The 17,848-nt window shown below is 48.3% G+C and overlaps 1 protein-coding gene across 1 annotated transcript in view; it reads right to left on the bottom strand.

The window, feature by feature from the left end:
- LOC103764794 (steroidogenic factor 1) overlaps positions 1–17,673 on the bottom strand; it is a 68,335-nt gene extending 50,662 nt beyond the window's left edge. Inside the window, 1 exon segment of the mRNA XM_029960504.1 lies at positions 17,393–17,673. Within this exon segment, the coding sequence (XP_029816364.1) occupies positions 17,393–17,534 (142 nt within the window). The 5' untranslated portion in view covers positions 17,535–17,673.
- Between the last annotated feature and the right edge of the window lie 175 nt (positions 17,674–17,848).

Here is a 17,848-nt window from a genome sequence, read left to right as displayed (position 1 = left end):
CGACCGACCGACCGACCGACTGACAGACAGACCGACTGACTGACAGACAGACCGACCGACTGACAGACAGACCGACTGACCAACAGACAGACCGACTGACCGACTGACAGACAGACCGACCGACTGACAGACCGACCAACCGACTGACTGACACACCGACCGACCCACAGACTGACACATCAACAGACCGACTGACTGACAGAGAGACCTACAGACCGACCGACAGACCGACCCACAGACTGACACACCGACCGACTGACCAACTGACAGACCGACCCACAGACTGCCAGACCTGACCGCCTGACAGACCAACTGATCAACCATCTGATGGACAGACTGATCAACAGACAAACTAACCACTCAACTGAGCGACAGACCGACTGACCGACCGACTGACTGACCAACCACTGCCCCCGCCACAGGCACAGCCCAGGCAGTAGCCACCAGCTGTTGGACACTGGCCATCACCACTGGCCATCACCACCAACCACCAGCCATCACCACTGGCCATCAGCCACCAGCCATTGGCCACCGCCATAAGCCACCAGCTGTCCCCACTGGCCACCAGTCCCAAGCCAGAGTGTGGCCACCACCTTGCACAGTCCTTCCACCAACTCCAGGGCAGTCAAGAGAACTGCCCACTGCAGTATGAAACAGGTACCACTGACACACATCCCCCAGCAAAATGAGGGATCCCCAGTGTGAAAATACAGGTTGCCCAGAGAAGCTGTGGCTGCCCCATCCCTGGAAGTGTTCAAGGCCAGGTTGGACAGGGCTTGGAGCAACCTGATCTAGTGGAAGGTGTCCTGGCCCATGGCAGAGGGTATAATGAGATGGTCTTTAATGTCACTTCCACCCCAAATCATTCTGGATTCTGTAACTCTATAAAAATTATTTCTTTATACTAATAACAACTCTTGGCCAAAACCTGATGTTTAATTTTTAATCACAAGTGAAAAGCGAACTTGAGATCAATGGGTTTGACAACTCAGCAGACACAGGCAGCACCAGCCAACATGCACAGCCACTCTCAGGCCAGTGTGGGCCAGATAGCACCATGCTGCTCTTGAGCAAACCCCTTCCCATGCCCACGCCTGGCAGAGCACTCCCAGGGCACAACCAGAGCTGCTGTGAACATGGAGTGGGCTACAGTGCAGTTCACCTGTCCTTAGGGCTGCAGACACGAGGTGCCTGATAAACTGTCCTGGTGCTCAGCTGTATTTGACCAAGCCCAAACAAATTCTCAACACACTGGCAGCATTTAAGGGAATGCCCAGAAGCATTTCTGCTGATGCCCAATCCAACCTGTCCTCCAGATGTCTGGATGTCTCAAAACTGACTCTCCTCAGAAGCCACAGTCTGCTCTGTTCCTCATCCTGAGGACTGCGGGGTTTAAATGCGCTCTCAGAAATGGCTGACTTAGAATAAACAAGGCGCAGAGGCAACAAAAGAGGTCATATTTCACTTCTTCCTGAGCCTGAAATCTTATTGCTTTCTGGTGACATCCAGCAATGCAAATAACCTCGTGTGCATGCAGGGCAGAGCTCAGTGGCATCCTCCTGGCAGCCCAGGCACCCTGCTCTGGCTGACACCACCTGGGCAGGGGGCTGGCCACACGGTCTCAGAGGTCCGTGCCAACCCCAAGCCCAACCTAAACCCTTCCGTGAGTCTCTCTACTCATAATCCTGTTCTAACCCAGCATTTCTGCACAGCAGGTGCACTTGCAGGAGCAAGCTGTTGCCAGCCCGCCCTGCACCGGCCCAGACTCTGGTTTGCTGATGCTGTAAATCCGTGCAGTTGCTGGGTGGGTCCGTGACACGCTCCTCGGACTGACCTCTCCTCTTCACCGTGGCAGTTCCCGGGGCTGGGCTGTGCGAGGAGCCGGTGCTGTGCCCTCGCAGCGCATGGCCAAGGTAAGCCAGGCCTGGCTGCACTATTGACACAGCTGTTTGCAATTGTGCTGCTCCCAACGCTCTGCATTCTTCATCCCATGTGAGCCCTCCCTGGCTCCCGGCACCCCTCGGAGAAGTGTGACCAGAATGCAGAGCGCTTATTTTGTAACGCTGCGGTGTGATGTGGACACAGAGGGCTGAAATAAAGCAACTTAATCTCAGGATAACACAAAGTTGCTCCCACAACTGCTGTTGGGGCTCAAAACAGAGATACACCAAAAAAAACCCAAACAAACAAACCCCAAACAACCAAAAAACCCCTCCTAATTCTGAAATTGCAATTATAAGACAAAACCTGGCTGGGAAAAGGAATGATTGCCCTAACAACCCAAATCTTCCAAATTACTCAAACTTGCATTAAATACGCATCACAGTTTGTCCATAATAAATCCCCAAGGGCAGAAAATAATTGCAGAGATCTGGAACTATTCTCTAAAATCAGAGGCCAAACTGGAAATGGGCAGAGGCCAGGCAAAGAGAAAGGAAAGATGAATTCCCTCATCTGACCCAAACAGCCTTGCAGCAAGTCTGGGCGAAGGAAAAAGAGAGTGGCTGGTTCTTATTTTGGCCTGAATCAGCCAATTCCCATGCCAGATGGAAAAAGCTGATGCTACCGTAACCAACATCTAAAATTTTAGAATGACACCAATTCATAACAGTAAAAGCCAAAACCATTGCCCAAAAATGGGCAAATGGCACTGCTGCCTGCAAGGGATTCATTGTCATGATTTAAAGCCATGAGGGATGGACATGGGAAGCAAGAGGAGGTGCTGCCTCTCTCCCCAGGCATGTGCCATGAGGCTGCCCTTCCAAAGAGAAGGAATTCTTAAGACATGTGACGGTTTCAGAAATACAGAGCTAAACTGGAGTCACAAGCCAGAGCCAAAATGGGTTGAACAGTGCCAGGCCAGGCCAGTGCAGGTCTCTCAAGACACTTTCTGCCAGTACCATCACTCACCACAGCCAATCCCTAAAAGCTTTGATGAAAACCCCAAATTTGGGCAGAGCAGGGCTGGCAGAGCCACGTGGCCCCAGGACAGGGGCAGCCCTTCCTCACTCTTGCTCTCCCACCCACAGCCACAGTTTCATAATTCCCAGGGCTCCAGCAAGGCTTTGCCCATTTTCATGACAATCGGGGCTCTGTTGTGTCCCTGCAGTTTGAGCCATCGGCCCCTTTGTGGCACGAACAAAGTCCGGGCTGTGGATAACAAAACCCAGCACATCTCGGCACTGAAGGCGACAAACCCCGAGCTGCCCCACACCACCGAGCTGGCCACGGGCCAAACTACAACAACGAAGTGGATTTGATTTCAAGCAGCAAATAGATCCTAAGGAAATACTCAACTCCTGGCTTTGTTTTCATTTTATCAACAAATGGTGCCACTGGCAGCACCTCTGCTGTGCGACACCAACGGCCTGAGCAGGCGCAGGAACGGCCCCGTGCCAGGGAACAAGACCCCTGCACCAGAACCAACCTGGTTTGCAAATGTAGCTGAATAAATTATATAAATTCTGATGAACACATCTCAGCAGCCTCAGTACTGCGGACGTTACCGCTCCCAGCCACTGCAGTGAGAGGACTGGTTGCAGGTAAACACAGCACGTACTTTCCCCCAAAAATCTATTTCCCTCTCCCTATGTATGCAGGTATTTCAGAGAAAATTAAAAAAAATATATAAAATTTCTTAGAGAAGCTGTGGAAGGAACTGCATGGAATGATAATAAATATCCACCTGACGTCCTGTGATAATGGTTTAACAACAGATCGGGTAATTCCTCTGCTCCCCAGCATTAAACGCACCAGGAGCGTGGAGTTAATAATTCTGCTGAAGGTGGTCACTTGGTGCACATAAAATTAAGCAATTTCCTCCTTCTTGCTAGTTTGATAGGTCACTGTGTAAATAGAATCCTCTTATCAGTTTCCAGAGTTATCTGTTTTTTATATTTTTATTTGCCTGGCTACTGAATTTGCCATCCCAGTCTATTGAGCGCTTGCAAGAAGCGTTTCATTGCACCTCCCTTGGTGGGTGACAAACAGCAGAGAGCTCTGTGTAACAGAGGAAAAGGCAGGGGGAGGTTAAGGGCTCCTCAGAGAGGTCGCCTTCAGAGGAAAAAAGGAAAACAAATGGGATTGTAGGCATGGGAAGTATATGGCTTTACTGCCTTAGCAGGAAAGTACAAGAAAGGAGAATTGCAAAGGGAGAAGCTTTACATTTCTATGAGCAGGCAATTGAGCTCCATTCCCTTCCTATGGGATGACTCCATCCATTCTGGGAGCATATCTCCTGTAACTCCCAGTAACCAAATCAGGTCACACAATGTCAGATCATTCTGGAAAACATGGGGAAGTCCTTGGGCTGGGTCCCCATTGCAAATGTCAGCCCTGCAGTTGCATTATACTTTGAAGATAAACTTTCAGAGATCTACCCAGACAGGACCTTCCAGCCTTTGCCTGAATTTGAGCAGGAAGAGGATGATGGTGAAATAACTGAGGACTCTGATGAAGATTTTATACAACCGTGTAGAAAATACCTAAAATCAGATGAGAGACCAGTGCACAGAAAATAATCTAATGATATGGACCTGAAATTTATTGTAAAAACTGTTATTTAAGTGTTCCTGGAATATTATTATCAGAACCAAGCGCTGCACAGCCGGGGCAACAGTGGGCCCAGGGCAGGATCCGACCCTCACCCCCCCATCCTCCTGTGGTCAGTTCTTTCTCCCACAGGCTGAACTGCAGGCACAGAATCCATCAAGCAAACACTGGGTGCAGCAGCAGGGCTTTGTCCCAGCATATCCCACCCACAGAACCAGTGCACCCATCAACAGCGTGGGCACAAATGAGCCAAAAGCTTTTCATCCCAAACCTGGGCAGAAAATTATGTTTAGCAGGATGCAGGAAATGAGGAGAGGCCCATAGGGCAGGAGGCAGAGAGTATCTCCTGGGTTTGAAGAGGCAGAAAAAGTTTTGTGCATTAAAGTGATAAACTGAAAAGCCAAAAGATGATTTTATGGCTGACTTAGACAAACTGGATTCACACAGCTACAGCAGCCTGCTGCAGTTGCTGATGTTTTTAATAATATCAACAACAGACCAACTTTGTTACTATAAGTGTAATTATTATAGTTCTCAGCACTATTTACAAATGGCAGTTTGGTGCTGAGCAGCAATTTTTTGTATACCCAGGGAAAAACAAACAAACAAACAGTGAGGATGTTTCCTCAAATTTCAGGTCAGATGGCAAAACAAAGAGGAAAAAACCTTCAGAACTACAGATGTAGATCCTGTACCTGCACCAACACATTGCTGTGACCACAGAGGCTCAGGAGCTGCTTTGGATCATTAGGAGCTGGAGCAAGTCCTGTTTGGGAACAACCTGGCTGCTCCATGCCTCTCATACACCATGTGTGGAACCTGGAGGTGTGGGGAGACGTGGGGGACACGTGGGATGGGGCTGCGATGCTGAGCACGGGCAGAGCATCCTTGGTGTGGCAGGGCTGTCACCAGGCCCAGAGAAACGCCTGGATTCTATGGAAAGGGAGAAAACATCGACAATCCTCACCCTTGGGCTTCACAGTAGGTTTAACACGTGCTGTTCTGAAGGGTTCCTGCGGGCTCGCAGAGATGGGCCCCCAGCCCCGACCCCCGGGCAGGGCTCAGCCCCTCCACACCCGCTGCCCCTTCCCTGGGCGATGGTGCCGCGGCAGGGCCAGCGCTGCCCCCGCAGGCCGGACAGGCCGGACAGGCCGGACAGGAGCTGGACAGGAGCTGGACAGGAGCTGGACAGGAGAGGGCAGCATCCGACCGGCGGACACGGCCGGGCCGCGGGGACCCCGGAGCGCCGGCACCACAGCCACGGACCCGCGGAACGGGCTGGGCTGGAAGGGACCCACGAGGATCACGAGTGCCAGTCTCGGCCCTGCACAGACACCCCGAGAGTCCCCCCGGACTGGGCACGCCGCGGGTCAGGCTCGGCAGAGCCGAGCTCAGTCCATACGAACCCGCATTTCAGCACCAGCTCCGGCCTCAGCTTTGGGGAGAGAGCCCTCCTGGCCCCAGCACTGCCCCAACAGCTCTGCAGCATCCTCACCTCCGGGGTGCCAGGACAAACGGGTCCTGCTCATGGGCCGGCACCTTGGTTTTATTTTTACTGCAATTAGCTCTCCTGTCATTAGGAGTAGGTATTTAAGATGTCCTTTTTTCCCCCCCAATCTTCTTTGAGTATTCCATTTAACTTGTCGAAGTTTGTAATCCTTTTTTTTTTTTTTTAACAAGAAAAGGAAAAGCTGATCAGAAAAGTCCTTCCAGAATTTACAAACACGGGAATAAAATTATGGAGGAATCATCTGGTATACCCTGACAATGCCCCCAGACTTCCCCTTTGTTCCCAGGTAGTTGGCCAAGAATACATCCATGCAGAAAACAGCATATTGCACTCAAAAAAAACCCCATCACCCCAACTCTCAGCTTCTGTAAGAACCCCTGCCAACACCTCAGCTTGGAGACTGACTGATTTACCACCTAAAACATATCTCACCGTAACCCCCTATAAACCACAATTACTTCTTGAGATGTTGGCAAGTTGAAATAAAATTGTGAAATGTCAAAATCTACGGAAAATATATTTGTTAGAATGGCAAGGGCAACTGAGGGAAGAGAAAGTGGCATGGGACAACAGGGCAGGAGAAATCCCATACTCAAGAAATCCTTACATAAATTCAGTTTCCTTTCTAGAGGGCTTTGAAGCAGAAAGAAAAGGCAACCAGCACAGCAAGGTGGCCCAGTGACACACCCGGCCCTGTTTTAGGGGGAGGAGGGTCCATGATTTGTCATCCCCTTTTGCTGTCCAGCTACAATGTGAAAGGCCCAGCTCAAAGCTGCAGTGGTGGCTCCTCAAGAAAAATGCTTTCATAATTTTGTTTCTACTATTGCAGATGTGAGGGAAATGTTGCCATGAGCTACACAGGTTGTCCTGGCTGCAAAGGCAATTCCTTGTGTGCACAGCAGGTCCTGTGATTTCAGCACAACACAGCACAGGAGGACAGTGCTTGGGAAGTTAAATCTTTGTATTCAGTCCACTCCTTTGGAGGAGCCTGGAAATCTGGGCACTTCTGCTCTGCTCCCCCCTCCTACTAATATTGCTCCCACTTCTGAACGGGGCAAGAGCTGAATCCTGAAAAAATACCTCTTACCTCCCTGTATTCCTTCTGCTAAACCTGATCCTCATCCTTTCCTTCTGATAAACTAGATAATTCACACATCACCTCTACCAGCTGCTCCTAGGCCCAGATACCACCCACCCCAGACAGCACGAGGTCCCAAATTAAGATGTACGTGACTCAAAGAAGAGCCAATTTTATTAGACTAACACCAGAGGAAGAAAATCTTCCATCTTCCTGTCATTCGTGAAGCCTCCCAGGACAAAGTATTCCCATGCCTGCTCCTGACAGGGAGCGAGCCTGCCCCAGTGCAGGGACTGCTGCTTTGGGTGTAAAGGCTGAATCCAACATGCAGTATTTAAGACAATTAGGTTTTCAAAGAAACTACACTAAACATTTCTTTCATGTGTAATCAAATTATGTTAAAGCAAACCTCATAATTTAAACCATTCCATTGGTCAGCTCCTATTTGTTTTCCCTGCACCCTCATTTTTGCTCCAGATCTGTCACATTACATTAACACCTTTCCTACTCACTGCCTACAGAAATAACAGCCTTCGACATGCCTGCACAATCCATTTGTCCTGCTCTAATTACTTTTTGACATAGCCTCTTCTGCTGTTATCTTGCCTTTTCTGACCCCTGTCTGTATTAAAGCCATTTAAAACAATCTTTAAACTCTGTATCTATTGTGATGTGTCTTATATGATACTGCTGGAGTATCAGTCAGCAACATTTTGTAAATCAAATATTTAAATCTATGGTAATAAGATAATGTACTTGAGCTGGAAAGCTACTGCATGGTGGTAACAGCTACAACTGGCTGCTCACAACACAAGCCCCCAGGACTGCAGCACATTTTCAGGATGGAATTCCTATAGTCATAAAACTGTTCTACATAGGGAAGCTGCTCAAAGATAAACAGGGTCTTCTGTGTACTAAGGAATTTCCTTTAATTTCACAAATGGGGAGGAAAGCAGGAGAAACTGAGAAAAGTGGTCATCCTGCACAAACAAACCCAAACAACCTCCAGACAAACTGAGCAGACAGGAAGAGGAGCAGGCAGGGTGCACCAACAATGCAGCCCATGACAAATCACACTCTTCTCCAAATCCAGAGAAGAAACCATGAATCTCTAATCCCAATATCCCTCTGTTTTCATCAAGCCCATTCAAAAACTGTGCCCTCATTTTCTTTTGTGGTGATTCACAGATGATGAACCTCTAATTACCAGCTACTTCCCTGGCTGAAGCAGCAGAGGATCTGCTCTGTGCCAAGTGTCTGCTTTGGAGTCAAGAACTTATTCCACATGGTGGAACTAATTTTTTGGATATCAAGTTGATCCCAATGTACACACGTCTCACTATACAGTCTAACTACATCTTCACATGCTATTTTCCACATGATCCAGCCTCATGCTAACTTAATTGGTAGCTAGTCAATATTTTACTCACATTAGAAGAGACTTCTCAAACCTACATTTGCTCTGGTTCATTTACAGGGTAATTATCCAGTTCACACCAAGTCTGGTCTTCTAGATCCAGCCAGTGCAGACACAGGCACAGCTCTGCTGGGAAAACACAGCTCTATACTTTGTCTTCCAGATGACAGCACTATAAAACCAACGGGGGACAAAACCAGAGTCAATTAAAATACATTAAATGCAATGCAACAATTCTATGATTTGTCATAGAGATTTTATTTCTTTGAATTCCTCTAACTGTGTCCTCAGGACATTAAATCCCATGAATGCTGCGTAAAGCTCTTCTCACAACACTTTCCTATGCTCATTTTTATTTTCCCCTTTTTCTTTCCTGTCAGCAGCCCTGACCACAAACCTCGGCCTCATTAAGGCATCTCAACAGAGAAGGGACCCATGGATCCAGGACCAGAGCAGTCTGCTGGAAAAGCAGGAGTGTGAGATGCTGCTGTGCTGGAGCACAGCTGATGGAATGGCTTTTCAGCAATACTGACCTTGCAGGACATCTAGTAGCAGGAGTGGGTCATGCTGAAACATTGATTACTGAAACAGTGAGTATACAGGGGACCAAAACCAACAGACGCCAGACCTGGAATCGAGGCCGTAGAGATTTCCAAATTTCGTGCCTCATGAGTGAAGAGGCTCCAAGCTCCTCTGTACAGTGGCATGGAACAGCATCTCCAGAGCAGCCGCAGGCAAAGTCAGGGACTTAATTCCTTGTGCAGGAGCCTCGTGCTAGGAGGACACCCACATTAGGACTGTGATTAGTTCTTAACAGATGCCTCTAAATTGCCTGCTGGAGGAAGCCACCTTTCCCCGTGACTGATGCTGGCCCCCGAATTAGGGGGGTTGATTTCCCCTCATTAAGCCTGTCCTGAGCTGCTCCCTGCGGGAACAACCGGCCTCCCCACGGCTCCCACCGCAGCTCCAGAGAAACACTGGAACCTCATGGGACCCCCGCGACCGCCCTGCCTTTCCTGGCTTTGGGAATGTGAGGATGGCAGATCAGCTGAACCAAAGGAGCTCTCCCCGTTCCTCTCAGAGCGCTCTGTGTGTGCTGGACAGACAGACGGACAGACAGAGCTCCCTTCCCAGCTCTCCCGGCCTCGCCGGCTGCCGACCATTTCCATAAATCCTCCCACAATGCAGCGCAGCGGGTTTAGCCGGAGGGATCCTCCGCAGCACGGGGTGCTGTGAGAAATGTGAGATGGTTGTAGAGGAAACATGTAAGATTCGGATTTGAAATTAAAATGATCTGCCCCAACAACAGCGCCTGGATTTCTGCATTAAATTTTTGACATTCCAATGGTATGATATGTTCGTGTTGCTCACCCAGGATAATCCCACACGATTTTTAGAAGTTAAAAATTAAAATCTGCAGTAGGGTTTTTATCATATATCTTGGAAACAAGGCAAATAGAAAACTCCCAGTGCTCACCACCAGGCATCTTATCAGCAGAAACTATGGGGCTCTTTGTGCTGTGTTGTGATGACTTTGCAGCACACGTACTCCTGAAAACAGCCCTTGCTACTCACAGGAGACACCCTCGATGCTCAGATCCACAGATCTCACGGTGAGGTGCCACACTGGGTGTCAGAACAGCCTAAATCACATCCAGCAAGTTCCTACGCCAAATTTAGCAAACTGTGCTCAAACTACGTCTACAGGAGCTCTTGTAAGATGTTAGATAAGGGCCACACTGGGATTACACACAGTCAATATTTGGTTAAATCAGGAATTAAACTTATAAGTTCCGGAGATACAAATGTCACTTAACAAAACAGAACATAAATACCCACAGGGCAGTAACCCTCTTCTTTGAAGCAAAAGAGACATCCAGCTTTTCCTGTGTGAGTCTTGCCGAAGCCTAATTACATTATCGCTTGTTATTTGTAACAAAATATAAACATTTCCCTCATGCCCCCAGACCACGATCACAGAGGAACCCCTGCACCCTCACGTCAGTATATGCTGTCATGTAGGATATAAAGCACTCTGACCTAGTCTCATCCACCCACTAAATTGCTCCAAAGTTTTCCTTGCACGTATTCTCTGCAAGTCCAGGGAGAAGCTGCTTTCTGCACTGGCAATACAGCGAGCAGGGTGACAGTCTAACATGGTGTCCTGCTGAGATCCAAGAATAGCAATGCCTTAAAAGGCAGCGATGTTGAGATCACAAGGAAAAGAGAATTAGGGCACAGCTGTGGAGTTCTGTAGGCTAAAACATAGACTCAATATGTCAGAGAAAATTAAATCACAGAGCTACATGTAATTTCTAGTCTCATTTGGAACTTCGCTGTAGCTGTGCAGAATTTGTGCTCGGGTCATACATGTGAGTCGCTGTGTTTCTGCACACAGGAATAAAACATGAAGTTAATTTAAAAAGAGAAAACAAAGGAGTTATATGCAGCAGTAACAGAAACATCTATGTTTGAAGGATGTGTACATGCTATTGCAGCTCACCCACAGTTCCATGGGCAGCTCTGGAGGACAGGCAGCAAAGCCCCAGCCCCACCTGTGACACCAGCAGAGCTCACAGCCTCACCTGCACACAAAACAAAGACAAACTGACCCAACACACACAACAGATCTGAAAAACGCCTGCTTTCCTGTGATTCTCAGACAAGGGAAAGGGACCCTTCCTCAAAAATGAAGGTACCAAAACTGATAACAAACTTTTGCATAGGCTTTCCTCTCGAAGAAGTGGTTACATTTTACAGAATGGTATCTATATATAAATTTTCCAGTATTTCTTATCCTTGAAGCCCAGTACCAGCTTCTCCTCTGAAAGCATTCAATATCCACACAATGCAGTCCATTATCCTCTGCCAATATCTACTATTGCAATCTGAGTCCAACTAATGAATTTTTTGGGATATCAGGGTTTGTGCCTTGAGCTGGGAGGTTGGTGCCTTATATCCAGTGTCTTCTCCCCAGCTCCAGAGAAACCTCTGAAAGCCACTGTGGCAGAGACCAGCACAGCTGTTAGATGGTAAGAAGTGTGGATTCCTTGGGAGTCCCTGGATAAACAGCTGGCCTTTGGGCAGAGCAGGACAGGCTGGACCCAGGGAGCAGCTGAGCTGTGCCTCACCTGTATGAGTCCAGGCTTTACCAGAGCAGCAGACTGAAATTACCTCTTTAAAAGGCTCTAAAGGCCAGGGACAGATAAGACAGAAGATGGAGGCGATAAAAGAAGATGCTAACAAGGGAGCAAGAGACTGATTGGGGTGAGGATTAGATGGCCAGGCTTTCCTAAATCACTGGTACTTGAGCACTGTGGTGGTACAGAACAGCAAGAAAACAGAGGTAGGTAGGAAGCTGCAGTAATTACCTGTGTTGAGCTAAGTGTGTTTCCTGTGGAGCTCACAGAGCATGGCTGATCTGTTGGTATCAGCCATCCTTTGTCCCTAAGGAGGTAAATTATACCTCTGATTTGTATATGAAAGTTCAATAACTCTTAATGGTTATGCTTGACTGCAGACAGAGCTGTGGACTAACATCTCCAGGAGTCAATTCCTATGAAGGGGTAATACATGGAGAGATTTCACAAAGTGAGAGAGTTCAGCAGCCAACAGCCAGGGAGAAGTGAAAACAAGCCAGGGAGGGATGTGCAGGGGCAGCACAGGGAGTGTCTGGCAGGGGGACGGGGCTCAGCAGGATGGGACCTGTTGACCCCTCGACCCCATCTAGCAGGTGGCATCCCTGCCCGTGGCAATGAGGCTGGAATTAGATGATCTTTAAGGTCCCTTCCAACCCAAGCTGTGCTATGATTCTGTGACCCACCTCCTACTGCTGGAGTTCCAGAGCAGTGTGCACATGGCACTGCTCCAGAGGAGGAGGAATGCACCGTGATAGCCATCACACGGGGAAGGAGATAACCCAGGAGTGCAGGAGATGAGCAGAAGGGGTGTGTGAATTCAGTCTGCAGTGATGGAGGAGAGGAGCTCTTCTGGAAACTGCCAATACTGGGAAGGGTTAACAGGGCAGTCCCGGAGGACGGGCGCTGCACGCAGGGGCACACGTGCACTCCACGATTTAATTAACAGAGAAAACGCCAAACGTTGGAGACGAATTGCTTTTCCCGAGCAGGACTGAGTGTTACCTACTTTAAGCACAGCCCGGTTCATGCATATGCAATGTTCACAAACACCGCACGTGGTGCGGGAAACAATCCCGTAAATGAGGATGCGAAAGGAGGTCACTAATTCTCCCGGAATATCTCCGGGATGCAGGCGCGGCGGCCCCGCACGCGATCCGTGCCCACCGCGGGGTCCCGGCGCTGCCCGCCCGGCCGTGCCAGCGCCGCCCGCCCTGACCCACTTTCCCGCAGCATTTCTGCATAGCGACAGAGGGCCGAGCAGGACAAGTGTCACCTCCCAGCCCACGGGATTCTCCGTCCCCTACTGCTTCCACTGCAAGGATGTGCCCGGCATTTACACGCAGGCACACACGAGCACTCGGCACTGCACACAAATGTAAGTAAACACACAAGTGCCAGGAAGAGAAGGAATTACAACAACGAAATCCCGTTCTTGTTTGCAGAATATTCCTCTGAAGCAGGCACAGGGCTATGACGGCGGCTACATGAATATCCATCTCATGGATCCTCCCTGGCAGTTCCATTCCGGCCAAAGCTCTTTTAAAGGGACTTTGCTCATTTCTGGCTGGTCTGAGCATTCCTGTTGCCCCGAACCAATCCTGCCCTTTCCCTTCCACCAAAAGGAATCCTAATGTACTGAGCCACCCAGAAAATTACAATTCCTTCATTACCCCCAGCCAAAGCTCTGACACTGTGAGGAAATGCATTTTCCCACTCCAAGCCCCTCACACCTCTAGTACTGTCCTATTTCCTACTCTCTCAGTCCCTTTGGAATTACAGTGTATTGACTGCAGATGCACTGGCAGTTCTGATGTCATCTCAAGGCTTTTTCTTTTTTATTTTTTTTCTAGGTAAAGCATCTATATTTCCTCTGTTCTGAAATTTTGTGCTGAAACTATAACAAGCCAAAAATCTCTTCAATGGGAAATTTCACAAGCAGAGGATTATGACTTCAGCTCCAGAATAAGCAGCAGGAGCAGATGGAACTCTTCAGAAACAATGATTCCATTTTCATGCAAATTTCCTTAGTAGTTAAAAAAAGACGAGGAAGAAAAAAAACCACCAAGATATCAGAATGGTTTCTAAATGGAAGGTTTTTGAATGATGCTAAAAGCAAAGGGCTGGTAGCTCTCCACAATCCCAAGCATTTTAGCAGCAGCCAGTGGAAAAAAAAAAAAAACCATGACAAACTAAACCCAGACTCCATCCCCTCAGAGTCAGGATAAGGGAAAGGGAAAATGGAGTGAGAGTGTATTTTAGGTTTTATGATTTTCAACATCCTCGGTTTTGTGCTAATGCACACTTCAGAGCTAATTCTTATGCTCTTTAGGAGCACAGGCTTCATTCATGAAGCAGCATGACAAAAATTCTTTATCCACTTGATGACTACAGAAGGTGACAGGCAGCGAGGCGCAGCAGCCACGGGGACCCTGTCGGAGTGCTAACCTGCAGCGCTGCTCCTCGAGCACAGCGCTCCCCTGATTGCAGCAGCACACACATGCATTTTTCATAGCCCAAATGTGGAAACCCAGCCAATTCTTTTGTTATTAATACTGGCAGCATACCCTAAACAACAAATAATGCACAGAGTTAGCAGACCCCATTTCTGGCTCTTCTGCTGACTTCTTAGTCAGTTTTGGTCTTGTGCCTTCCTTTTGCCCTTGTGTTTGCTCCTCAAGTGAGACAATTCAAGCTATTCCCTCACTCCCAGAGTGGTGAGGACAACAGGCTTTGCACACCACAGAGTGGGACTGCCTCTGTGCCACACCACAGAACCAACCACCGTCCTGCTGTGCACACAGAACACACAGTCATGGTAGGAACTGGAACTCTTCAGAAGGCCCAGGGAATTCTACTTTTACAGGCTGCTCCTTTAGACTGAGGTTTTAAAGCCGAGAGGGAACGACATGCACAGAGGAGTGGGGATGCAACCAGCTGCTGTTTGTCTCTGCCTCCCCTGCCCGTTGGACCAGGGGAATGCTGCAGCCAGGTCTCTCTCTGTGCAGCATCCAGGTGCCAGCACAGAGCTGCTGCCACTGGGCAGCTCCGGCCCCAGCGACGGTTCCTTTGGATCACCCTCTCCAAATCCAACTGTCCTTCCTGGCACAGTCTTTCCCTGATGCTGCTCCTGATGTTTTGCAATGAGGTTTCATAATTGCCTATCAATTCTATCAAACAATTCTATCAAACAATTTCTATATCACTCGGTTTCACATTGATTTTTTAAATTAGTTTTATCCTGCCTTTTCCATGCAAAAGCAATATAAAGTTGGTTTCAAATAAGGCTACAAAGAGTGTTACAGGCTTCTGAGCCATGTGTTCAATACCAAGAATACTTCTGTTTAATCCCATTCTACCTACACTTATCCCTTTCATCATGTCGCTGGCCAAATCTTTTCACTTTGAATTTGCTCTCAAACTGAATCTCCTTCCTTCCTCATCTAGTTAGATGGATTTAAGCAATGACAGCTACTGAAAGGACAGAGCACAGACAAAATAACCTCAAAAATGGGCTCAACAAGCTCTTCCTTGCTTACTTCTGAGCAGAAGGATGTAAAGAAACAATTTCCTCGGTTAATCCTTCTTTGACCCAAATTAACTTTTCCCAAACTATTTTCTTAAATAATTTGTTTTACAGTCTTGCCTGAATAAACTCGGCAATAGACATGTCTCAGTTGCCCAAGGAAAGGAAGAGAACAGCAGTGGGGAGGGATAAGAAGATAATTTGGCTGGTCCAACCAGTGCAGTGCCGCATGTTAGGGTGGTGGAAGAGGGGAGGTTCAGATTAACACTCTGGATTTCTCTTTATTTCTCAATAAAGATGACATAGGGGGAGAAGAAGACACATATCCTATCCTTTAACCCCCCACATGTTCACGTGCTGGGCTTTGAGGTATGAAGAGAAACGAGACCCATCTGCCCCAGGTCTCGCCTGTCTGGGTCAGCACACTGAATCTGAGCAAACTCACTGGAAGGCTCTTCTCTCCTCCTCCCCCTGACTGCAGGACGAAAACTGCCAGAAAGACTCAAGAACAATTGGGAGAAGCACAAGGGAGCACCAGCATTGCCTCTCCTTTAGCTGCCTCAACAGACCTCCATTGCTTTTCCCTTTTGACTTGGGTAAATTTTATGCAGCAAAATCTAACACCAAGCTGGTGACAGTACTGTAAAGTGTCTCAAGGGCTGAAAACTGGGTTGACCCCCACCTCCTGCCCCCAGCCCCATCACCACTGACAGGGTCCTGCAGGGCCCAGCTCTGGCTTGCAGGAGCAGCCGTGGCACAACGGCTGCAGTGCCCTTGCCTGGGGAACTTGTTTTCCACGGCTGCTCCAGCACTTCACTTCCCAATAGGAAATGATGTTTTCCATAGACTTAGTGAAACACGGTTCTAATTTAGTAATTGCAGCGTACATCCAACTGAACAGGACCTGGTGTTTGGAGAATGAGAGCAACAGAATTAGGACGAGCCTCAAAACACTCAAGCGACTCAGCCATTTGAAGATCACCTCTGATGTGGGGACAGAAAGAGGCACCTGGAGACTGGTATGTGTTTATACACTGTGCCAAAACACTGTTCCCTTTTCTAGACCCTAACATTTCATATTGAGGACTTTTATATTATTTCTGCAAATATTAAAATGGGATCCGCAGCCATTCAGATGCCTTGTAAAGCCCATATTACCCTCAAACACCCTCTTAAGGTTTCATCTTTTATCTTTCATAAACAGGATCAGAGATGATGTGTGTTTTTGAGTCAGAAGCACATTCATAACCCAGCAAGCACCAGAACGTGTATTTTAACAGCAGCATCAACTACATTTCAGTAGAATCACTAAAATCCCCAAGTGACTTGAGAAGTGAAAGATAATCTTTGAAAGAGGAGGCAGAGGAAGCTGTCTGGGAACTGGAAAAGTTACCAGACTGGTGATTACGGGCAGAATGGACAGCAGATATGAGTTATCTCCTTCACACTCATGACAAGGAGGTGGGAACCTCTTCATCCCCATCAATAGCAGCTGCATGGCACTGATATGAGCCTGGGTCACTATTAAAGCAGCATGTCAAGCTTTTTTTTTCTTTTTCTTTCCAAACTGCTTCCTTTTGGACGAGCTCCATGTAACTGTCATTTGCTTTCTCATTTCATTTTCATTTTCCATCTATGCATTCATCCAGCCCTTGAGGGGGAATTCTACAGAAATCCCTGTCAAGAATGCCCACAAGGGCCTTCTGACCCACCCCCTCACTGCTCTGCATCCCTGCCAGTGACATCACAGCACGCCCAAAAAACTCAACAAACCCAAGTTCATTTTGACCAGCAAAAGGGCAGGAACCACTGGGACACTTTCCCTTCCTCCGTCACCTGTGGTTGCCCCAGTGTGTGTGCACTGTCCTGGGACACTGGGGCTGCTGGGCCACCAAAGAACCTCCCTATGGTGCAGGACTGTAGGTTGGAAGGGACCTCAGGAGCCACCCAGTCCAACCTCCCCTCCAAGGAGGGTGTCCAGTGCTTTGATCTGCCCGTGTCAAAATGTTCTCAGAGAAGAAAGAAAGGTCAGTGACTGAAAACAATGAGAGAAAGGTGACTAAGAAACCTGGAAGAGATTGAGGTGAGAAAATAGAACATGGACATTACTTCTTCACACTTCTCAGCCTCGGGTTCCCTCTGAAAACACTTGACAAAAGCAAAGTTAGTGTACCTCTGTGTGATTCTGGACACATCCCAGTGTCTTGTTTCACTGTTCCAGCATCGTTAGAGGATACAAACAAGTTCGTGGGAGCAGCTTTGAGCTTTGTCAGTCTCAAACCACCGAAACTAGCAAGGTAGTGGAGTTCATTCATCCTCAGGTGGCCTCATTGAGAACGTGCTTAAAGGCGTTTTATTTCTGTCCTGCCAAACAAACGGCAATGTCCTTCTTGCTGTGCTAGAAAGTGGAAGGGAAACAAAACCGTGTGGAAAATCCCCTCGATGTTACATGTGGTTCGGGGCAGCTTTGCCCATGGGTTTGGGGGGGTCGTCCAGCCGCTCCAGAGGGGATACCCGCGGGGTTTTCCAGCACCCCCGCGTTCCTCGAAGGCGCTGGAGCCGCTCTGTGACACATCTTAGGAGTCTTTAAGTGCGACCACGAAGCGGCCTCGCGCCGTTGCCCGGCCTT

Source organism: Manacus vitellinus, unplaced genomic scaffold (assembly GCF_001715985.3).
Source record: "Manacus vitellinus isolate BGI_N305 unplaced genomic scaffold, ASM171598v3 scaffold_27_pilon, whole genome shotgun sequence".
Lineage (NCBI taxonomy): Eukaryota > Metazoa > Chordata > Aves > Passeriformes > Pipridae > Manacus > Manacus vitellinus.
Note: the sequence above shows the minus strand (reverse complement) of the source record. Positions and strands in the feature narration are given on the sequence as shown.